This window comes from Triticum aestivum, chromosome 2B (assembly GCF_018294505.1).
Source record: "Triticum aestivum cultivar Chinese Spring chromosome 2B, IWGSC CS RefSeq v2.1, whole genome shotgun sequence".
Classification (NCBI taxonomy): Eukaryota; Viridiplantae; Streptophyta; class Magnoliopsida; order Poales; family Poaceae; genus Triticum; species Triticum aestivum.
This window is the reverse complement of record NC_057798.1, coordinates 693835187-693860143: the sequence shown is the minus strand read 5'-3', so window position 1 is coordinate 693860143 and position 24957 is coordinate 693835187. Positions and strand designations below refer to the sequence as shown.

At 43.2% G+C, this 24957-nt stretch overlaps 1 protein-coding gene across 1 annotated transcript; it reads right to left on the bottom strand.

The window, feature by feature from the left end:
• Positions 1–2005: 2005 nt before the first annotated feature.
• LOC123039406 (uncharacterized) lies at positions 2006–24632 on the bottom strand. Its single transcript, XM_044462593.1, has 7 exons — positions 24600–24632; positions 18850–19129; positions 18493–18802; positions 18110–18376; positions 16776–18005; positions 5456–6428; positions 2006–3655 (listed from the first exon to the last, which is right to left on the bottom strand). The coding sequence occupies exons 1-7, from the start codon at positions 24630–24632 to the stop codon at positions 2006–2008; spliced, it is 4743 nt and encodes a 1580-aa protein (XP_044318528.1).
• Between the last annotated feature and the right edge of the window lie 325 nt (positions 24633–24957).

Here is a 24957-nt window from a genome sequence, read left to right as displayed (position 1 = left end):
TCCAGATCAGGAGCTAAACTGTCCAAAGACCCAAGCACTGCCTGAAGTTCAACATGGATTCCAGGCATCACAAACGACTAACATCTTACCAAGATAGGACAGTACTACACTATACACGCACGGGTGGCTTCAGGTTCTATCAAAAAAGACTTTCGCCTCGCTTTATATATAAAGCACCAACCACACATTACAGCCATCACCACAACAAAGAAGGAAAAGAAGAGAAAACAAAATCGACAAGGATACAAACACTACGGAACAACAAGCGACGGCCTCCGATCATGCCATCGACGCAACTGCGACAAGGGAGCAATTCGCCACCGGAGGGAGGCCACGCTCCATCAACTCCCAAGGGCCAACCCTGTTGCCCTACCTTCCGCCGCTGCCTCCGAAGAGGGCACCCCTGCCCTCTCGTCCTGGATCGAAGGACGCCGACCCGTCAGGAGGCAGAACAGCTCACCCCTGAGCACGGATGGACTGGCCAACATGTTGCTGGGGAGAGGACGAGCCCTGGCCACCTCACCTCTCACAGGAACCCATACATCACGCACGTCACCGGCCAAGACCAAGAAGCCCATCGCCATTGCCGAGCAGGGACACGACAGAAACAGGCAAACCACCACCGCGCCGATCCCCTGACCATCCTGGACTCCCAAGGCAGCGTCTTCAAGAAAAAAACGACGCCGATGCGCCGTCGCCGCCCAATCAAGAGATTTTAGGCTTTCGCCCGGGACCATGGGGTGGAGGCGAGGAGAGGGTCTCGATGTCGCCCACCAGAGGGAGAACGGCGCCGCGAGCGTCGCCAACATCGTGACCGGCACCGCCGGTTAAGGGTTTGCCCCCGACCCAGAGCTTGCATCGCCATTGCTCCGCCAACCAGCCGAGCAGGACGTCCGGAGGAAGCCCACAGACCGGCCAGCAGAGGAGGAAAGCGCGGTGAAGCCGCCAACTTCAGATCGAATCCAAGCCCGCCGCCGACTCGCCGCCCAGCACGGCCAAGACAGCGCACCGAGTGCCGGCGCCAAACCCCGTCGACAAGGGGAAGACGCCCTCTCCAGCAGTGGCCGCCGCCACCCGCAACGCCCGCCGCTGGGGGCCAGATCGGCCGCGCCAGACCAAACCCCCGCCGCTGCCGCCGCGGGGCCGCACCGCCGCCTCCCAGCACCAAAGCTGCCAGATCCGCACGTCTCCGCCGCCGGAGGCCCCGCCGGACCCAGCTCCCCCACGAGCGGCGGCCCGCGCCGCCGAGATCCCGACCAGGAGAGGAAGGAGAGAGCCCCGCCGCTGCCAGCCCGTGCGGACGCCCTCCGGCAGCGGCGAGGAGGAGGAGTGAGCGAGGGCGGAGCCTTGCGCCGGCGACGGAGGGGAATCTCCCGTGACGCGCTCGCGGGGCGCGTCGCGGGAGCGGATAACAGCACTCACACATTCATATCATACCTTCCTTCAGGTTCTATCACAAGGAATATAACCGGTAATCAGTATCGACCCTACAGGTCCCAGTTTTGTGTATTCAAATTTAAGCAAACATTAGGTATCTGTTGATAAGTCCATCCTGATCTCTGAAACTGTAGGTCTGCGACATGTTTGTCTGCTCTGTTCACCACACTAAGCATATGTGCGTGGTGTAGCAACGAATTTTGGATAAACCAAATTGTGTGACGAATGTCGAATAATAAGATGCATCTTCGGATTTATCTGTTGCAATTATTTCTCTAGCCGAGGAAATTAAAATTCTCCACGCAAGAAAACAAGAAATGGAAATTCATCATTTTCAGTTGACAAGACGAGATGAAGAACAAACAACAAAACATACCAGTTTATGAGTTACATGATATATGTTGAGCAGCTAGAATGCCTACCCAAACGCTCATTTTAGGATGAACACACTGCAGAATTATGAGGGGGTATGTCGACTCTGAATATAACATGATATATGACACAACTTTTAACTCAAAAGCAACCCAACGGTACAGAGTTGTGCATGCAGAAGCATGTCCATAACAAGTCATACAGTAGTTAATTCAGATATGTCGAAGTCATCCTCTAGCTCCTGGATGCGAGAGTCGATTTTCAGTTCTTCCAGCGAACGTGGGAGGCCTGCTTCTGGCATCCCTGATATGCGTCCACACTGTTCTATTCCCAAACTCTTGAGAGAATGAAGGGTGTGCAGCCGAGCAGGAAGATCTACGAGATCGTTACACACATAGAATCGGAGCTCTTTCAGGGACTTGATGAGCACAAGCGCTCGCTCTTGCTCATCTGTGAATCCCGTCATTCTCATGTAACCAAGATGTAGTCTTTGCAGGGAGGTGAGGTGCTTGCAGAATGACGTAGTAAGGACAGATGGGTCATCGATGCAAAGCCTTTCCAGCCGAGGGCACAGCGTTGAAATGCTCTCCAAACGCGGTGGTAAGCCAGGACAATCTGATGCATTCAGACGCCCGAAGCTGCCAGGGGGTTGCATGCCCTCTAGTACAGTGACGGTGACTGATCCACAGCCGGAAATTGTTAATTCTTCCAGTGCCGTGCATGAGTGCAGCTGTAGAGATTGCAAACCTGGGCTGCAATCTACAATTAACTTTTTAAGGCTGGTGATATCTCTAGGAAAGCAGGGTTGCAGCGTTTCTTGGTAACACAAGAACCTGATGTTAAGTTCCTGAAGTGATGTCGGGAGGAGCCATCTTCCGTTCGCCCCTAGGGGTTGATCCTCCTCTTCGAACATAAATGATTTTCCATTCTCCGGGTCATCATCCGCCAACGATCCCCAGATTTCAAGCTTCTCAAGCGAGGTAAATCCAGAGAAGCAGTCCTTGCCCCAGTTAAATTTTAGACGAGGGCACTGAGTAATACTCATATTCTTGAGAGAGGAGACGAGATTTGATGGAATGTGCAAGAGTCCGTCACGAACTAACCAGGTCAATGCCTCATCTTGATTTCCTGATGACAGTACTGTCGTTAATAGATTGTTTTCTTCATATTCCATCGGTAACAGTACTGTTGTTATATGTGCGCATCTTCTTAAACTCAGTTCCTCTAGGACTAGCGCATGCTGCAGCATCAGTGATAGCCACTTCCCCGCTATTCCACATGAATCAATACTGAGACTTTTAAGAGATGGGAAGGCATTGCAGTTCATAGCTGTCACATCTTCAAGGGTATACTCTGGCGACACATCTGAAGGGAAAAGTTGTTCGCGGTCTTCTATTGTCAAACTTGCTAAAGAGACAAGATGACTAAAACCTTTGAACGAAAAAGACCTTAGATTTCTGCAACCATATATCTCCATCAATTTGAGGTTTCCAAGATTATGGAATGCCAAAGTTTTGTCATCCAGTATCCTCAACTCATCAGAAGATTCATCAAAAAAATCGCGTCTGTGGCCATCAGTATTCCCAATTTCTAACTTTTCACCAGATGATACCTCCATATACGGAAATCTTGGAACTTCTCTGATGAGTACCTTACAAAAGGTAGTTGAAGGTGGAAGAGGCTTCAACACTTTCAAATGAGGGCAATAATCCAGAATCAAATTCCTAATACTGGGCAGCCATGATCCCTGACTGATTCCAGAATTATCATCGTTATCAAACAGATCAAACTCCTTCAATGCTTCACAATCTTCGATCTGCAGTACCCTTAAGCTGGAGCACAGACCCTCAACAGAAGTGCTTGAGCATCTCACTAACTTCGGCATTTTAATTAAAACTAGCTCCGCCAGTGAAGGAATCAATACTTCTTTTACTTCCCACATGCTGCTCAACTTCAGCTTTGTAAGAAATGGAAGACTTCCCAGAGATGGAAGTATTCTCCATCCTCCACAATCATCAAGATGAAGCGTCTGCAATGAGGTAACTGAGATATTGTTGACAAGCCAAGCTGGTGAAGTGGTACCATTATACCGAGATATTTGTAGATGTTTTAAATCCATGTGTGGTTCAAGACCCTCAATCACTTCTCTTGCCATGTTTGCAGAAGATTCAAATCTAGTGTCACTGACATACTCATACTCTGAATATGCATCCTTCCAGGACAAGTGAAGCTCTTCTAAGTGTTCCTTGTTTCTTAATCCTGCTCCATAAGCCTCCTCCCGGGTTTTAACACTGTCAAGCTGAGACACCCCAAGTTGAACAAGCTCGTTCATGTATTTGAGTTGTGTTATCTCAAAGCCGCTAGAAATTCGAACCTCAAAATCATGTAGCTCCTGGATAGATGTCATGTTACCAATGCTAGTAATGGAAGAATGGACTCTCTTGTGTGCAACAAGATGTCGCAGGCTAACAAGATTATGCAACAAGCCATTGGGTAGAGAAGTATCCATGCTTGATCCAACATCTAATACTTGAAGATGAAAAAACGTACTCAAAACTTGTGGCACAATCCCATCCAACTCAAGTTTTAGGTAGCGAAGATGCAAAGGATTTGCCAAACTGCACAGGAAGGAATTAAAACCGATGGATGCTTGAGGCACTTGAAACAGATAAGTGGATAATGAAGATACTCGTAGCAGGCGTAAATTTTGTGCCTTTTGGAATATATCTTGGAACAACTGTACAAAGGAAGAGTCAAATTTTCCAAGTACAACCAATGTTCTCAACTTGGTAACTGATGTAACTGAATTTCTCAGATTTTCTTCAAACTTCTCCTTATGAGGAATGTTCCCGTGCAGATCTTTGTTGTATGCAGAACCGGTTACTATTGACAAATGATGTGCAGTTGGCAATATCTTATTGCACTGTAGACCATCTATAATCGCACATTCAGTCCTTGAAACCATCCTTGCAAAATCATGCATGAGATCACACATAGAGTACCAAATCTGACGGCGTAAACATAATTCTTCTTCCTCATGCAATTCTTCTTGTTCTTCAGTTTGTTCAAAGAATCCCAGGTTTACCAATTGATTCAGGTATTCCCATCCTGTATCCTCCAATCTCGTATTTTGGGTGCAATTCACAAATCCCTGAGAAATCCAAATATAGACCAAATCCTTACCAAGAAACCTATATTTGTTAGGAAATATAGAACAGTAAGAGAAACATTGTTGTAAACGGTATGGTAGCTCATCATAACTAAGCTTCAAACCAAGCATGATGCTCTGAGACTTTTAAGAGATGGGAAGGCATTGCAGTTCATAGCTGTCACATCTTCAAGGGTACTCTGGCGACACATCTGAAGGGAAAAGTTGTTCGCAGTCTTCTATTGTCAAACTTGCTAAAGAGACAAGATGACTAAAACCTTTGAACGAAAAAGACCTTAGATTTCTGCAACCATATATCTCCATCAATTTGAGGTTTCCAAGATTATGGAATGCCAAAGTTTTGTCATCCAGTATCCTCAACTCATCAGAAGATTCATCAAAAAAATCGCGTCTGTGGCCATCAGTATTCCCAATTTCTAACTTTTCACCAGATGATACCTCCATATACGGAAATCTTGGAACTTCTCTGATGAGTACCTTACAAAAGGTAGTTGAAGGTGGAAGAGGCTTCAACACTTTCAAATGAGGGCAATAATCCAGAATCAAATTCCTAATACTGGGCAGCCATGATCCCTGACTGATTCCAGAATTATCATCGTTATCAAACAGATCAAACTCCTTCAATGCTTCACAATCTTCGATCTGCAGTACCCTTAAGCTGGAGCACAGACCCTCAACAGAAGTGCTTGAGCATCTCACTAACTTCGGCATTTTAATTAAAACTAGCTCCGCCAGTGAAGGAATCAATACTTCTTTTACTTCCCGCATGCTGCTCAACTTCAGCTTTGTAAGAAATGGAAGACTTCCCAGAGATGGAAGTATTCTCCATCCTCCACAATCATCAAGATGAAGCGTCTGCAATGAGGTAACTGAGATATTGTTGACAAGCCAAGCTGGTGAAGTGGTACCATTATACCGAGATATTTGTAGATGTTTTAAATCCATGTGTGGTTCAAGACCCTCAATCACTTCTCTTGCCATGTTTGCAGAAGATTCAAATCTAGTGTCACTGACATACTCATACTCTGAATATGCATCCTTCCAGGACAAGTGAAGCTCTTCTAAGTGTTCCTTGTTTCTTAATCCTGCTCCATAAGCCTCCTCCCGGGTTTTAACACTGTCAAGCTGAGACACCCCAAGTTGAACAAGCTCGTTCATGTATTTGAGTTGTGTTATCTCAAAGCCGCTAGAAATTCGAACCTCAAAATCATGTAGCTCCTGGATAGATGTCATGTTACCAATGCTAGTAATGGAAGAATGGACTCTCTTGTGTGCAACAAGATGTCGCAGGCTAACAAGATTATGCAACAAGCCATTGGGTAGAGAAGTATCCATGCTTGATCCAACATCTAATACTTGAAGATGAAAAAACGTACTCAAAACTTGTGGCACAATCCCATCCAACTCAAGTTTTAGGTAGCGAAGATGCAAAGGATTTGCCAAACTGCACAGGAAGGAATTAAAACCGATGGATGCTTGAGGCACTTGAAACAGATAAGTGGATAATGAAGATACTCGTAGCAGGCGTAAATTTTGTGCCTTTTGGAATATATCTTGGAACAACTGTACAAAGGAAGAGTCAAATTTTCCAAGTACAACCAATGTTCTCAACTTGGTAACTGATGTAACTGAATTTCTCAGATTTTCTTCAAACTTCTCCTTATGAGGAATGTTCCCGTGCAGATCTTTGTTGTATGCAGAACCGGTTACTATTGACAAATGATGTGCAGTTGGCAATATCTTATTGCACTGTAGACCATCTATAATCGCACATTCAGTCCTTGAAACCATCCTTGCAAAATCATGCATGAGATCACACATAGAGTACCAAATCTGACGGCGTAAACATAATTCTTCTTCCTCATGCAATTCTTCTTGTTCTTCAGTTTGTTCAAAGAATCCCAGGTTTACCAATTGATTCAGGTATTCCCATCCTGTATCCTCCAATCTCGTATTTTGGGTGCAATTCACAAATCCCTGAGAAATCCAAATATAGACCAAATCCTTACCAAGAAACCTATATTTGTTAGGAAATATAGAACAGTAAGAGAAACATTGTTGTAAACGGTATGGTAGCTCATCATAACTAAGCTTCAAACCAAGCATGATGCTCTGAGACTTTTAAGAGATGGGAAGGCATTGCAGTTCATAGCTGTCACATCTTCAAGGGTACTCTGGCGACACATCTGAAGGGAAAAGTTGTTCGCAGTCTTCTATTGTCAAACTTGCTAAAGAGACAAGATGACTAAAACCTTTGAACGAAAAAGACCTTAGATTTCTGCAACCATATATCTCCATCAATTTGAGGTTTCCAAGATTATGGAATGCCAAAGTTTTGTCATCCAGTATCCTCAACTCATCAGAAGATTCATCAAAAAAATCGCGTCTGTGGCCATCAGTATTCCCAATTTCTAACTTTTCACCAGATGATACCTCCATATACGGAAATCTTGGAACTTCTCTGATGAGTACCTTACAAAAGGTAGTTGAAGGTGGAAGAGGCTTCAACACTTTCAAATGAGGGCAATAATCCAGAATCAAATTCCTAATACTGGGCAGCCATGATCCCTGACTGATTCCAGAATTATCATCGTTATCAAACAGATCAAACTCCTTCAATGCTTCACAATCTTCGATCTGCAGTACCCTTAAGCTGGAGCACAGACCCTCAACAGAAGTGCTTGAGCATCTCACTAACTTCGGCATTTTAATTAAAACTAGCTCCGCCAGTGAAGGAATCAATACTTCTTTTACTTCCCACATGCTGCTCAACTTCAGCTTTGTAAGAAATGGAAGACTTCCCAGAGATGGAAGTATTCTCCATCCTCCACAATCATCAAGATGAAGCGTCTGCAATGAGGTAACTGAGATATTGTTGACAAGCCAAGCTGGTGAAGTGGTACCATTATACCGAGATATTTGTAGATGTTTTAAATCCATGTGTGGTTCAAGACCCTCAATCACTTCTCTTGCCATGTTTGCAGAAGATTCAAATCTAGTGTCACTGACATACTCATACTCTGAATATGCATCCTTCCAGGACAAGTGAAGCTCTTCTAAGTGTTCCTTGTTTCTTAATCCTGCTCCATAAGCCTCCTCCCGGGTTTTAACACTGTCAAGCTGAGACACCCCAAGTTGAACAAGCTCGTTCATGTATTTGAGTTGTGTTATCTCAAAGCCGCTAGAAATTCGAACCTCAAAATCATGTAGCTCCTGGATAGATGTCATGTTACCAATGCTAGTAATGGAAGAATGGACTCTCTTGTGTGCAACAAGATGTCGCAGGCTAACAAGATTATGCAACAAGCCATTGGGTAGAGAAGTATCCATGCTTGATCCAACATCTAATACTTGAAGATGAAAAAACGTACTCAAAACTTGTGGCACAATCCCATCCAACTCAAGTTTTAGGTAGCGAAGATGCAAAGGATTTGCCAAACTGCACAGGAAGGAATTAAAACCGATGGATGCTTGAGGCACTTGAAACAGATAAGTGGATAATGAAGATACTCGTAGCAGGCGTAAATTTTGTGCCTTTTGGAATATATCTTGGAACAACTGTACAAAGGAAGAGTCAAATTTTTCAAGTACAACCAATGTTCTCAACTTGGTAACTGATGTAACTGAATTTCTCAGATTTTCTTCAAACTTCTCCTTATGAGGAATGTTCCCGTGCAGATCTTTGTTGTATGCAGAACCGGTTACTATTGACAAATGATGTGCAGTTGGCAATATCTTATTGCACTGTAGACCATCTATAATCGCACATTCAGTCCTTGAAACCATCCTTGCAAAATCATGCATGAGATCACACATAGAGTACCAAATCTGACGGCGTAAACATAATTCTTCTTCCTCATGCAATTCTTCTTGTTCTTCAGTTTGTTCAAAGAATCCCAGGTTTACCAATTGATTCAGGTATTCCCATCCTGTATCCTCCAATCTCGTATTTTGGGTGCAATTCACAAATCCCTGAGAAATCCAAATATAGACCAAATCCTTACCAAGAAACCTATATTTGTTAGGAAATATAGAACAGTAAGAGAAACATTGTTGTAAACGGTATGGTAGCTCATCATAACTAAGCTTCAAACCAAGCATGATGCTCTGAGACTTTTAAGAGATGGGAAGGCATTGCAGTTCATAGCTGTCACATCTTCAAGGGTACTCTGGCGACACATCTGAAGGGAAAAGTTGTTCGCAGTCTTCTATTGTCAAACTTGCTAAAGAGACAAGATGACTAAAACCTTTGAACGAAAAAGACCTTAGATTTCTGCAACCATATATCTCCATCAATTTGAGGTTTCCAAGATTATGGAATGCCAAAGTTTTGTCATCCAGTATCCTCAACTCATCAGAAGATTCATCAAAAAAATCGCGTTTGTGGCCATCAGTATTCCCAATTTCTAACTTTTCACCAGATGATACCTCCATATACGGAAATCTTGGAACTTCTCTGATGAGTACCTTACAAAAGGTAGTTGAAGGTGGAAGAGGCTTCAACACTTTCAAATGAGGGCAATAATCCAGAATCAAATTCCTAATACTGGGCAGCCATGATCCCTGACTGATTCCAGAATTATCATCGTTATCAAACAGATCAAACTCCTTCAATGCTTCACAATCTTCGATCTGCAGTACCCTTAAGCTGGAGCACAGACCCTCAACAGAAGTGCTTGAGCATCTCACTAACTTCGGCATTTTAATTAAAACTAGCTCCGCCAGTGAAGGAATCAATACTTCTTTTACTTCCCACATGCTGCTCAACTTCAGCTTTGTAAGAAATGGAAGACTTCCCAGAGATGGAAGTATTCTCCATCCTCCACAATCATCAAGATGAAGCGTCTGCAATGAGGTAACTGAGATATTGTTGACAAGCCAAGCTGGTGAAGTGGTACCATTATACCGAGATATTTGTAGATGTTTTAAATCCATGTGTGGTTCAAGACCCTCAATCACTTCTCTTGCCATGTTTGCAGAAGATTCAAATCTAGTGTCACTGACATACTCATACTCTGAATATGCATCCTTCCAGGACAAGTGAAGCTCTTCTAAGTGTTCCTTGTTTCTTAATCCTGCTCCATAAGCCTCCTCCCGGGTTTTAACACTGTCAAGCTGAGACACCCCAAGTTGAACAAGCTCGTTCATGTATTTGAGTTGTGTTATCTCAAAGCCGCTAGAAATTCGAACCTCAAAATCATGTAGCTCCTGGATAGATGTCATGTTACCAATGCTAGTAATGGAAGAATGGACTCTCTTGTGTGCAACAAGATGTCGCAGGCTAACAAGATTATGCAACAAGCCATTGGGTAGAGAAGTATCCATGCTTGATCCAACATCTAATACTTGAAGATGAAAAAACGTACTCAAAACTTGTGGCACAATCCCATCCAACTCAAGTTTTAGGTAGCGAAGATGCAAAGGATTTGCCAAACTGCACAGGAAGGAATTAAAACCGATGGATGCTTGAGGTACTTGAAACAGATAAGTGGATAATGAAGATACTCGTAGCAGGCGTAAATTTTGTGCCTTTTGGAATATATCTTGGAACAACTGTACAAAGGAAGAGTCAAATTTTTCAAGTACAACCAATGTTCTCAACTTGGTAACTGATGTAACTGAATTTCTCAGATTTTCTTCAAACTTCTCCTTATGAGGAATGTTCCCGTGCAGATCTTTGTTGTATGCAGAACCGGTTACTATTGACAAATGATGTGCAGTTGGCAATATCTTATTGCACTGTAGACCATCTATAATCGCACATTCAGTCCTTGAAACCATCCTTGCAAAATCATGCATGAGATCACACATAGAGTACCAAATCTGACGGCGTAAACATAATTCTTCTTCCTCATGCAATTCTTCTTGTTCTTCAGTTTGTTCAAAGAATCCCAGGTTTACCAATTGATTCAGGTATTCCCATCCTGTATCCTCCAATCTCGTATTTTGGGTGCAATTCACAAATCCCTGAGAAATCCAAATATAGACCAAATCCTTACCAAGAAACCTATATTTGTTAGGAAATATAGAACAGTAAGAGAAACATTGTTGTAAACGGTATGGTAGCTCATCATAACTAAGCTTCAAACCAAGCATGATGCTCTGAGACTTTTAAGAGATGGGAAGGCATTGCAGTTCATAGCTGTCACATCTTCAAGGGTACTCTGGCGACACATCTGAAGGGAAAAGTTGTTCGCAGTCTTCTATTGTCAAACTTGCTAAAGAGACAAGATGACTAAAACCTTTGAACGAAAAAGACCTTAGATTTCTGCAACCATATATCTCCATCAATTTGAGGTTTCCAAGATTATGGAATGCCAAAGTTTTGTCATCCAGTATCCTCAACTCATCAGAAGATTCATCAAAAAAATCGCGTCTGTGGCCATCAGTATTCCCAATTTCTAACTTTTCACCAGATCATACCTCCATATACGGAAATCTTGGAACTTCTCTGATGAGTACCTTACAAAAGGTAGTTGAAGGTGGAAGAGGCTTCAACACTTCCAAATGAGGGCAATAATCCAGAATCAAATTCCTAATACTGGGCAGCCATGATCCCTGACTGATTCCAGAATTATCATCATTATCAAACAGATCAAACTCCTTCAATGCTTCACAATCTTCGATCTGCAGTACCCTTAAGCTGGAGCACAGACCCTCAACAGAAGTGCTTGAGCATCTCACTAACTTCGGCATTTTAATTAAAACTAGCTCCGCCAGTGAAGGAACAAATACTTCTTTTACTTCCCGCATGCTGCTCAACTTCAGCTTTGTAAGAAATGGAAGATTTCCCAGAGATGGAAGTATTCTCCATCCTCCACAATCATCAAGATGAAGCGTCTGCAATGAGGTAACTGAGATATTGTTGACAAGCCAACTGGTGAAGTGGTACCATTATACCGAGATATTTGTAGATGTTTTAAATCCATGTGTGGTTCAAGACCCTCAATCACTTCTCTTGCCATGTTTGCAGAAGATTCAAATCTAGTGTCACTGACATACTCATACTCTGAATATGCATCCTTCCAGGACAAGTGAAGCTCTTCTACGTGTTCCTTGTTTCTTAATCCTGCTCCATAAGCCTCCTCCCGGGTTTTAACACTGTCAAGCTGAGACACCCCAAGTTGAACAAGCTCGTTCATGTATTTGAGTTGTGTTATCTCAAAGCCGCTAGAAATTCGAACCTCAAAATCATGTAGCTCCTGGATAGATGTCATGTTACCAATGCTAGTAATGGAAGAATGGACTCTCTTGTGTGCAACAAGATGTCGCAGGCTAACAAGATTATGCAACAAGCCATTGGGTAGAGAAGTATCCATGCTTGATCCAACATCTAATACTTGAAGATGCAAAAACGTACGCAAAACTTGTGGCACAATCCCATCCAACTCAAGTTTTAGGTAGCGAAGATGCAAAGGATTTGCCAAACTGCACAGGAAGGAATTAAAACCGATGGATGCTTGAGGCACTTGAAACAGATAAGTGGATAAGATACTCGTAGCAGGCGTAAATTTTGTGCCTTTTGGAATATATCTTGGAACAACTGTACAAAGGAAGAGTCAAATTTTCCAAGTACAACCAATGTTCTCAACTTGGTAACTGATGTAACTGAATTTCTCAGATTTTCTTCAAACTTCTCCTTATGAGGAATGTTCCCGTGCAGATATTTGTTGTATGCAGAACCGGTTACTATTGACAAATGATGTGCAGTTGGCAATATCTTATTGCGCTGTAGACCATCTATAATCGCACATTCAGTCCTTGAAACCATCCTTGCAAAATCATGCATGAGATCACACATAGAGTACCAAATCTGACGGCGTAAACAGAATTCTTCTTCCTGATGCAATTCTTCTTGTTCTTCAGTTTGTTCAAAGAATCCTAGGTTTACCAATTGATTCAGGTATTCCCATCCTGTATCCTCCAATCTCGTATTTTGGGTGCAATTCACAAATCCCTGAGAAATCCAAATATAGACCAAATCCTTACCAAGAAACCTATATTTGTTAGGAAATATAGAACAGTAAGAGAAACATTGTTGTAAACGGTATGGTAGCTCATCATAACTAAGCTTCAAACCAGGCATGATGCTCTGAGACTTTTAAGAGATGGGAAGGCATTGCAGTTCATAGCTGTCACATCTTCAAGGGTACTCTGGCGACACATCTGAAGGGAAAAGTTGTTCGCCGTCTTCTATTGTCAAACTTGCTAAAGAGACAAGATGACTAAAACCTTTGAACGAAAAAGACCTTAGATTTCTGCAACCATATATCTCCATCAATTTGAGGTTTCCAAGATTATGGAATGCCAAAGTTTTGTCATCCAGTATCCTCAACTCATCAGAAGATTCATCAAAAAAATCGCGTCTGTGGCCATCAGTATTCCCAATTTCTAACTTTTCACCAGATGATACCTCCATATACGGAAATCTTGGAACTTCTCTGATGAGTACCTTACAAAAGGTAGTTGAAGGTGGAAGAGGCTTCAACACTTCCAAATGAGGGCAATAATCCAGAATCAAATTCCTAATACTGGGCAGCCATGATCCCTGACTGATTCCAGAATTATCATCATTATCAAACAGATCAAACTCCTTCAATGCTTCACAATCTTCGATCTGCAGTACCCTTAAGCTGGAGCACAGACCCTCAACGGAAGTGCTTGAGCATCTCACTAACTTCGGCATTTTAATTAAAACTAGCTCCGCCAGTGAAGGAACCAATACTTCTTTTACTTCCCGCATGCTGCTCAACTTCAGCTTTGTAAGAAATGGAAGACTTCCCAGAGATGGAAGTATTCTCCATCCTCCACAATCATCAAGATGAAGCGTCTGCAATGAGGTAACTGAGATATTGTTGACAAGCCAACTGGTGAAGTGGTACCATTATACCGAGATATTTGTAGATGTTTTAAATCCATGTGTGGTTCAAGACCCTCAATCACTTCTCTTGCCATGTTTGCAGAAGATTCAAATCTAGTGTCACTGACATACTCAAACTCTGAATATGCATCCTTCCAGGACAAGTGAAGCTCTTCTAAGTGTTCCTTGTTTCTTAATCCTGCTCCATAAGCCTCCTCCCGGGTTTTAACACTGTCAAGCTGAGACACCCCAAGTTGAACAAGCTCGTTCATGTATTTGAGTTGTGTTATCTCAAAGCCGCTAGAAATTCGAACCTCAAAATCATGTAGCTCCTGGATAGATGTCATGTTACCAATGCTAGTAATGGAAGAATGGACTCTCTTGTGTGCAACAAGATGTCGCAGGCTAACAAGATTATGCAACAAGCCATTGGGTAGAGAAGTATCCATGCTTGATCCAACATCTAATACTTGAAGATGAAAAAACGTACTCAAAACTTGTGGCACAATCCCATCCAACTCAAGTTTTAGGTAACGAAGATGCAAAGGATTTGCCAAACTGCACAGGAAGGAATTAAAACCGGTGGATGCTTGAGGCACTTGAAATAGATAAGTGGATAATGAAGATACTCGTAGCAGGCGTAAATTTTGTGCCTTTTGGAATATATCTTGGAACAGCTATACAAAGGAAGAGTCAAATTTTCCAAGTATAACCAATGTTCTCAACTTGGTAACTGATGTAACTGAATTTCTCAGATTTTCTTCAAACTTCTCCTTATGAGGAATGTTCCCGTGCAGATCTTTGTTGTATGCAGAACTGGTTACTATTGACAAATGTTGTGCAGTTGGCAATATTTTATTGCACTGTAGACCATCTATAATCGCACATTCAGTCCTTGAAACCATCCTTGCAAAATCATGCATGAGATCACATATAGAGTACCAAATCTGACGGCGTAAACAGAATTCTTCTTCCTGATGCAATTCTTCTTGTTCTTCAGTTTGTTCAAAGAATCCTAGGTTTACCAATTGATTCAGGTATTCCCATCCTGTATCCTCCAATCTCGTATTTTGGGTGCAATTCACAAATCCCTGAGAAATCCAAATATAGACCAAATCCTTACCAAGAAACCTATATTTGTTAGGAAATATAGAACAGTAAGAGAAACATTGTTGTAAACGGTATGGTAGCTCATCATAACTAAGCTTCAAACCAGGCATGATGCTTTGAGACTTTTAAGAGATGGGAAGGCATTGCAGTTCATAGCTGTCACATCTTCAAGGGTACTCTGGCGACACATCTGAAGGGAAAAGTTGTTCGCCGTCTTCTATTGTCAAACTTGCTAAAGAGACAAGATGACTAAAACCTTTGAACGAAAAAGACCTTAGATTTCTGCAACCATATATCTCCATCAATTTGAGGTTTCCAAGATTATGGAATGCCAAAGTTTTGTCATCCAGTATCCTCAACTCATCAGAAGATTCATCAAAAAAATCACGTCTGTGGCCATCAGTATTCCCAATTTCTAACTTTTCACCAGATGATACCTCCATATACGGAAATCTTGGAACTTCTCTGATGAGTACCTTACAAAAGGTAGTTGAAGGTGGAAGAGGCTTCAACACTTCCAAATGAGGGCAATAATCCAGAATCAAATTCCTAAGACTGGGCAGCCATGATCCCTGACTGATTCCAGAATTATCATCATTATCAAGCAGATCAAACTCCTTCAATGCTTCACAATCTTTGATCTGCAGTACCCTTAAGCTGGAGCACAGACCCTCAACAGAAGTGCTTGAGCATCTCACTAACTTCGGCATTTTAATTAAAACTAGCTCCGCCAGTGAAGGAACCAATACTTCTTTTACTTCTCGCATGCTGCTCAACTTCAGCTTTGTAAGAAATGGAAGACTTCCCAGAGATGGAAGTATTCTCCATCCTCCACAATCATCAAGATGAAGCGTCTGCAATGAGGTAACTGAGATATTGTTGACAAGCCAAGCTGGTGAAGTGGTACCATTATACCGAGATATTTGTAGATGTTTTAAATCCATGTGTGGTTCAAGACCCTCAATCACTTCTCTTGCCATGTTTGCAGAAGATTCAAATCTAGTGTCACTGACATACTCATACTCTGAATATGCATCCTTCCAGGACAAGTGAAGCTCTTCTAAGTGTTCCTTGTTTCTTAATCCTGCTCCATAAGCCTCCTCCCAGGTTTTAACACTGTCAAGCTGAGACACCCCAAGTTGAACAAGCTCGTTCATGTATTTGAGTTGTGTTATCTCAAAGTCGCTAGAAATTCGAACCTCAAAATCATGTAGCTCCTGGATAGATGTCATGTTACCAATGCTAGTAATGGAAGAATGGACTCTCTTGTGTGCAACAAGATGTCGCAGGCTAACAAGATTATGCAACAAGCCATTGGGTAGAGAAGTATCCATGCTTGATCCAACATCTAATACTTGAAGATGAAAAAACGTACTCAAAACTTGTGGCACAATCCCATCCAACTCAAGTTTTAGGTAACAAAGATGCAAAGGATTTGCCAAACTGCACAGGAAGGAATTAAAACCGGTGGATGCTTGAGGCACTTGAAATAGATAAGTGGATAATGAAGATACTCGTAGCAGGCGTAAATTTTGTGCCTTTTGGAATATATCTTGGAACAGCTATACAAAGGAAGAGTCAAATTTTCCAAGTATAACCAATGTTCTCAACTTGGTAACTGATGTAACTGAATTTCTCAGATTTTCTTCAAACTTCTCCTTATGAGGAATGTTCCCGTGCAGATCTTTGTTGTATGCAGAACTGGTTACTATTGACAAATGTTGTGCAGTTGGCAATATTTTATTGCACTGTAGACCATCTATAATCGCACATTCAGTCCTTGAAACCATCCTTGCAAAATCAAGCATGAGATCACACATAGAGTACCAAATCTGACGGCGTAAACAGAATTCTTCTTCCTGATGCAATTCTTCTTGTTCTTCAGTTTGTTCAAAGAATCCTAGGTTTACCAATTGATTCAGGTATTCCCATCCTGTATCCTCCAATCTCGTATTTTGGGTGCAATTCACAAATCCCTGAGAAATCCAAATATAGACCAAATCCTTACCAAGAAACCTATGTTTGTTAGGAAATATAGAACAGTAAGAAAAACATTGTTCTAAACCGTATGGTAGCTCATCATAACTAAGCTTCAAACCAGGCATGATGCCTCCACTGACTCCCAGTGACTTCCAACTTTCTTTCTTCAGAATGTTACTCCAATGATCAGCGGTAAGATGATCCCTTAATAGCGACCCTGTAGTTATTGCTGCTAAGGGGTTGCCCTTTAACTTCTCTATTATGTGCTGCCCAATTGTGCTAAAGTTTCCAGGAAATTCATAGTTTCCATCACCTAATGCACATGATTTGAACAATAACTCGAAGTCATCATTTTCCAATGCACCTAACTTAATTGGTCTTGTTGTTCCAATCATTTTTGCAACAGACAGTTTTCTAGTTGTCACAAGAATCACATTACCAATAGCATTTTCGTGCTGAAAAGGAGCCAATAGTTGGTTCCGTTGGTAATTGTTCTTGTCATCCCAAACATCATCTAAAATAAGTAAAATCCTCTTTGATTTAACATAACTTTTAAAGATCTCCTGAAGCTTCACAAAGCAGTCTATTCCTTCATGTCTTTCTTGAGAAACAAAGCTCAACATCTCTCTTGTGAGCCTCATTTCATCAAAGTTGCGAGACACCCAAACCCATATTCTAGGGTGAAATTGCATTTTCACTTCTACATCATTGTATACAAGTTGAGTGAGAGTTGTCTTTCCAACACCTGCAATGCCTACAATCGGCACAACAATTACTTTGTCAGATCTGCCTTCTGTCATCATCATGATGTGTTTCTTCTCCTTAGCTCTTCCATACAAAATCCTTGGAACAAGACTTGATGTTCTGAGGTGCTGATCTGATGTTGTACTCTGGTGATGATGTGAACTTGAAGTAGAGTCCGATCCATGTAGCTTGAGAATCTCACCCACTTCCCCTCCGATGCATTGCAACTGACAAGATATTTTTTGTATCCTATTGGACAATTCAGTCTTGTCCCAAGGGGTGACTGTGTTAGCCGCAGTAATTGGCGTCACATCTGCATTAGCATCACTAGTGCTGCAATAAGAAAAAAACCATGAATTGGCTATTAGAACCACAGTGAGACTCCAAACTTAATGATTTCTAAGAAAAAATCGGTGCAATGTATATTCTTTAGCTACCTTGGCGGGTTTGGCGGCTGGTCAATTGGTCCAGGTTTCTTCCTACAAATCTTGTTATGGTTGAGCATACCTGCTGTTCCACTCGTTGGTCCACACTTGATCTCTGTGGGGCAGTATTTACATTTTGCTTTCATAGGATGTTCGTTATCTCCTTCTATGACATCAAAAAGTTCCCATGCCTTGGACTGTTGTCTCTTTCCTTTTCTGCTGGATGAGCTACCAATTACGATAGGCTCAGCGGTGGTGCGGTAAGAAAAAGATAGGGCACTTATTAGGACCACAATGGCCTCAGCAGATGTATATAAACGATTTTTGAAAATGTGTTCATACAAGGTAAGAGGTGTGTGTACACCTGAGCATAGAAAGAATATTCTCTTAAGTACCTTGAACTTGAAGGGTTTGGTGGATGTGCTTCAGGGTTCTTCGTACAAGCGATGGAATGCTCTTTCTCCAAATGTTTCTTCGTAGATGATGTACCGTTCGTCTTTGTATTGCAGTTGAACTCTTTTTCACAGTATGTACATTTTGCTTTGTTAGGATTTTCGTTATCTGCGATTGTAAAGTGTTCCCATACCACGGACCGCTGTTTGCCAACACTAGTACGTCTATTCGGTGTAGCAGCAATAGGATCACCACCCGATATCTCATCCACTCGCTCAGCTCCATCCCTTGTAACTGTGCCCACAAAAACATGGACCAGAAAGGCAGGAGGTAAAATCAATTTGTCTGTTGGATCAAGACAAGATCTACATGGAGTAGTATGCTTGGATCTGCAGGCCACGAGGCAGCGGGCGTACCTCCATGAACTTGATCTTTGAGCCTATAGTAGTCGATCTCGTCGACCATACGCTCGGCTTCATAGAGCCGCTCCACGAGAAGAGCGAAAGATTCATCGGCCCCTCTCCCCTTCACAGCAGACACCACTCTCTTGATCTCCGACTTGAGCTTCTCGATGTCATCGGCAAGTCCGACTTGCCGAATCCAGGCGTCGAGCTTGTCGATTTGGAGGGTTGCAAGGATGTGTCATATCCTTGCCATAGGCAAACCTAGGATTTGGGATTTTGGTAGAGATCTCAAGTTCCAGAGAAAGAGTGTCATGGGGAGGAAGAAGATACAGATGGATACAGAGGAGGACGAAAAGGGGAATCAACTCTACTGTCCTACCACTCTCTACTCGGCACGTTATATAGCCGTGCCTACAAGCCCACTGGGCTCACACTCGCACACGGCCCAGTGCCTGGTTTGAGTCTTCAGTCGCCGTTCTGCCACCCGATTGCACCTCCTTCCCTCGAAGACGTACTTCCGTCAGTGTGGTGCAACCTTCAGCGTAGCAGTACTGACATGAGCTCCCCCTGAAATTCCAGCTTGTCCCCAAGCTGGTGCCAATGGAAAATGTTGGTGGACTATGTCATAGTCCTCCCAAGTAGCACTTGCTGCTGGCAACCCAGACCATTTGATAAGAACCTGAAGCAAGGAAGCATTCCCCTTCTTGACCAGGTGTCTGTCCAAAATTTCCTCAGGAACCACATTCATCCTGTTAAGCAGCGGTGGTTCTGGCAATGTCGTGTAAACTGGTGTGTGATCTGGCACGTGAGTTTTCAATTGAGACACATGAAACACATGATGTATCTGACTAGTGGATGGGAGTTCCAGCTTGTAAGCCACTGTTCCCACTCTCTCGAGAATTTTATACGGCCCAAAGAACTTCATTGCCAGCTTTGGGTAAGGTCTGTTGACCACAGAAGCTTGAGAATAAGGTTGCAGCTTCAAGAACACTGTATCTCCCACCATGAACTCCCTGAAAGTCCTGTTCTTATCTGCATCAGACTTCATCTTCGTTTGAGCTCTGTTCAAGTGTTGGTGCAAAAATTCAGAGTACTGTTGCCTTTCATTAAGCCAGTCCTGCAATTCCAACTGTTGTGATTGCAAGGGTTGATGTAGATTTCCCAAGTTTGGCTCATGTCCATAGAGTGCTTTGAAAGGAGTACATACCAGGGGAGAGTGATAAGTAGAGTTGTACTAGAATTCTGCTAAAGGAAGCCAAGCTGCCCATTGCTTTGGAGTATCATTGACAGCACATCTCAGGTACATTTCCAGGCATTGATTTACCCTCTCAGTCTGGCCATCAGTTTGTGGGTGATAAGCAGTTGACATCTGCAGTTTAGTGCCCCACAGTTTGAACAACTCTTTCCAGAAATTACTGGTGAAGATCTTGTCTCTATCTAAAGTAATGGTGTAGGGCATACCATGTAGTTTTACCACCTACTGCAGAAAGATATGAGCAATCTGAGCTGCCGTGTATGGGTGTTGAAGGGGTATAAAGTGACTGTACTTAGTGTATCTATCCACAACTACCAGAATGCAAGAGGATCCATTGGACTTGGGAAGGCCCTCAATAAAATCCATGGAGATATCCTCCCAAGGGCCCCTAGGTATTGGTAAAGGTGCCAACAACCCAGGATATTTGCAGTTTTCATGTTTAGCTTGCTGACATATCTGACATTGTTGCACAAACTCCTTAACTACAGTTTTGATTCCGGCCCAATGAAATAGCTTCTTGATTTTCTGATAAGTAGCCAAGCTACCCGAATGCCCTCCTACAGGAGAAGAGTGCAGTGCCTCAATGATCTTAGTCTGTAACCCTACATTGGCTCCCACCCAAATTCTTCCTTGATGTTTTAATAGATCATTGTCCAAAGAATATTCAGGTTCTTCCTCAGGGTTAACAGCTAGCTTCTGCAAAAGTTGTTGAGCTTGTGTATCGATGTCATAGGAATTGAGGATTTCCTGAATCCAAACAGGTCGAGAAGTAGACACAGCAGGCAATGCAAATACATGGCCTATTCTGGAAAGTGCATCTGCAGCTTTGTTCTCCGGACCTTTCTTGTACTGAAAAGAAAACTGCAATCCCACTAGTTTAGTCATTGCTTTTCTCTGAAGATCTGAAGTAAGTTCTTGTGTTCCTAACTGACAGAGGCTCTTGTGGTCTGTTTTGATGACAAAAGGACCTCTGGAAATATATTGTCGCCATCTTTCAATGGCCATAATAATTGCCATGAACTCTTTCTCATAGATACTCAGTTTCTGGTTAGCTGGCCCTAAAGCTTTGCTGTAATAAGCCACAGGATGCCCTCCCTGTGTTAAAACAGCTCCAATACCACTATCACAAGCATCCGTTTCTATGCAAAAGGGTTTTGCAAAATCTGGCAATACTAGGACTGGAGTAGTGGACATAGCCTGTTTTAACTGATCGAATGCAGCTTGAGCTTGCTCGGTCCACTCAAAACTTTTCTTCTTTAGTAAACTAGTCAGTGGTTGTGCCAAGATGCCATAGTTCTGCACAAACTTCCTATAGTAGCCAGTGAGACCCAAAAAACCCCTGAGTTCAGTAACTGTAGTTGGTCTTGGCCATTGTACCATAGCGGTAGTTTTGGCAGGATCAGTGGACACCCCCTTATCAGAAATGATGTGACCCAAATATTCCAACTCCTGTTGGGCAAAAGAGCATTTACTGAGTTCAGCAAACAGCTGGTGCTCCCTTAAAACTGAGAGGACTTCTTGAAGATGATGTTGATGTTGTTCCAAATCTTCACTAAATATTAGAATATCGTCCATGAATACTAGCACAAATTTTCTGATAAATCTTGCAAAAGTTGCATTCATTAAACATTGGAAGGTAGCTGGAGCATTTGTCAACCCAAAAGGCATAACTCTAAATTGATATTGTCCTTGATGTGTTTTGAAGGCAGTTTTTTCCTTGTCACTTTCCACCATTCGTATCTGGTGATAACCAGACCTGAGATCTAATTTGGAAAACCACTTTGCACCTGCCAGTTCATCCAGCAACTCATCTACGACAGGCAAAGGAAACTTGCTTTTTACTGTCACTGAATTCAGTCTTCTATAATCCACACAAAATCTCCACATTCCATCTTTTTTCTTGACCAACAGGACAGGTGATGCATAGGGTGACATGCTAGGTTTCACAATTCCTGCTTGGATCATCTCCGCTACTTGCCTCTCGATCTCATCTTTTTGTAAGGGCGAGTATCTATAGGGCCTGGAATTCACAGGTACACTGTTTGGAAGAAGAGAAATAGCATGATCAAATTCTCTGTGAGGGGGTAATCCTTTAGGTTCTTGAAAAACATCTTCAAAAGTTTTAATAGTATTCTGAATGCATTCAGGAACAACTGATGTTTCCACCACAGCCATTCTGGATAATACAGTTGTGGCCCAAATATCATTGCCCTTCTGGCACTTCACCACTTGCTCCATGGATAGCTTTTGCAATTCTTTAACTGGAGGAGTCTGCAGCCCTTGTAGCATGATTGTTTTATCTCCCCTCTGAAACTGAATCCATTGATCTTGCCAATGACAGACCATAGGGCCCCACTGCGACAGCCAGTCCATACCTAAGATTGCATCATATCCTCCCATAGCAAGTACTTTCATATCAGTGGTAAATGTGTGGCCCTGTATCCACCATTCTAGTCCCTGAATGTGTTGTGTGCACTGTAGCTGTTCACCATTTGCCACTTTGACTATTAGTGGTGTTGGTAGATCCTGAGCTTTGTACTTGAGTTTGCCTGCCAGCTGTTGGTCAATAAATGTGTGAGAACTGCCCGAATCCAACAAGAGGAGCATGACTTGATTGCCAACCAATGCTCTCAATCTGATGGACTTAGTATTGGTTGTGCCCGAAAGTGCATTCACAGATAAATAAGCAGCTGCTTCCTCTGCAGCCTCTTCTACTGCAATGGCATTAAGAACATGGTCAGATAATTGCACTTGTTGTTCTGCAGCTTCAATTGCTTTGGCTTGGGCATTTTGCTTGCTAGTGCAAACATGGCCAGGGCTGAATTTCTCTCCACAGCTGTAACAGAGACCATTCTGTCTCCTGTAGTCCTTGAGCTGCCCTGCTTTCCACATATCTCCTGCGGAGAGCTGGGATTTTCCAATATAATCTCCTTTGGTCGTACTTCCCTTGTGAAAACTGAATTTGCTAGTTTTAGTGGCTTGCTGTTTAGCTCTTTCTAACAGTGCTTCTTGCACCAAAGCATACTCCACTGCAATAGTAACAGTGGCTGGTAACTGAATTTCCACTGCAGCTCTGATTTCTTCTTTAAGACCCAACATGAATTGAGTGACCAACATTGTTTCACTCACTCCTCCCTCATACATCCGGACCTGGTACACCAGCTGATGGAACGCAGATCTGTATTGTTGCACAGTACCTTCCTGTTTCAATACAAGCAGCTCTCTCATGCAGTTCCTATGCACATTCACATCAAATTCCTGTATGACAGCAGCACAAAAATTTTCCCAAGTGCCATAATGATCTGTCAGTTTATAAGCCTGAAACCAGTGTGCTGCATTACCAATCAGATGCAGAGATGCGGACATCAACTTAAAGGACTCAGGGATCTGATATAACTGGAAATATGCTTCACAATTATCCAACCAAATACGGACTCCCTCTCCCTCGAATTTTGGAAACTCCATTTTCGGCATCCAAGTCCGCTTGTTTTGCTGTTCCTCCAAGGGACGTGGGGAATTTGGTACCTGTTGCTGATGAGATGCGCGGTCCCGCGGAGGAAGTAATGGTGGCGGAGGAGGTGGTGGTGGTGGTTGCGCATGCGTCGAAAACGGTCGCCCACCGCTCTGACCCGTAGTCGGAGATGCGGCCAAACATCCCGGCTCCGCCAACCTGTTCAAATCAGCCTCCCGTGCATTGCTTGACTGCTTCAGATGACGAGCCACTTGAACTTGTTCCTGATGAATCTCCCCGATCGAACTCACCGACAGATTCACCTTGCTCTGCACTTGATCTAGGCGCTGCACTTGTTCCTCGAATTTCGCATCCAATCCATCAAGCCTGGCCTGGATCGCCTCGATCCCATCCACCTTGGCCTGCAGGAGCCGCAGCGCCTCGAACTCCTTCATCACGCGCTCCTCGAATGTTCCCATCTCGTCTCGCAGGTACCTTGTCTGAGCACTCGGCTTGAACGGCGCCGTTGCCGCCTGCTCTGAATCGATCCGAACGCTGATCTCGGATTTACAGCCGATCGCCGCAGCAATCAGCCCACCAACCAGTCGATGTTACCGGATCGATCTCGAGGATTTAGGCGCAGCGGGGACCGACGAAGCTCTGATTACCAACTGTCATATCCTTGCCATAGGCGAACCTAGGATTTGGGATTTTGGTACAAGATCTCAAGTTCCAGAGAAAGAGTGTCGTGGGGAGGAAGAAGATACAGCTGGATACAGAGGAGGACGAAAAGGGGAATCAACTCTACTATCCTACCACTCTCTACTCGGCACGTTATATAGCCGTGCCTACAAGCCCACTGGGCTCACACTCGCACACGGCCCAGTGCCTGGTTTGAGTCTTCAGTCGCCGTTCCGCCACCCGATTGCGCCTCCTTCCCTCGAAGATGTACTTCCGTCAGTGCTGGTGCAACCTTCAGCGTAGCAGTACTGACAGGATGGTCTGCACCAGCCATGCAATCGCTGCCGCCATCAGATTTGGAGGGCAGGAGGGGCTCGTTGGAGATGGTCAGTGGAGGAGAAGATGTGGAGCAGCCAAACGGGCAAAGGAAAAGAAATCGATATACAATGCAGCAAGTTGGTAGGAAAGGTAAGAGGACGCGAGCCTCTGAACAACACGATTATACTACAAGGGAACCTGGAGTGCCTTTCGTCTTTCGATGCTTTTGCTCAGGTAGTCCATTTATTTTTGAATGGTGGTCTGTCCATGCTCAAAACTTTGTGACAGGCCAAACCCAGATTTACAATAGAATGGACCACACTGAATAACCTGAAGCGGATAACATGAGCACCTTTTT

Bases quoted from the DNA above. Each gene is read 5' to 3' on its own strand.
- LOC123039406 (XM_044462593.1), bottom strand. From the start codon at position 24,632: ATGGCGGCAGCGATTGCATGGCTGGTGCAGACC. The intron at 18,006-18,109 runs GTAGCTAAAGAA...TTCTTATTGCAG, and splicing joins CAGCCGCCAAACCCGCCAAG to CACTAGTGATGCTAATGCAG. The intron at 3,656-5,455 runs GTACTCATCAGA...ACTTCTGTTGAG, and splicing joins CTTCAACTACCTTTTGTAAG to GGTCTGTGCTCCAGCTTAAG.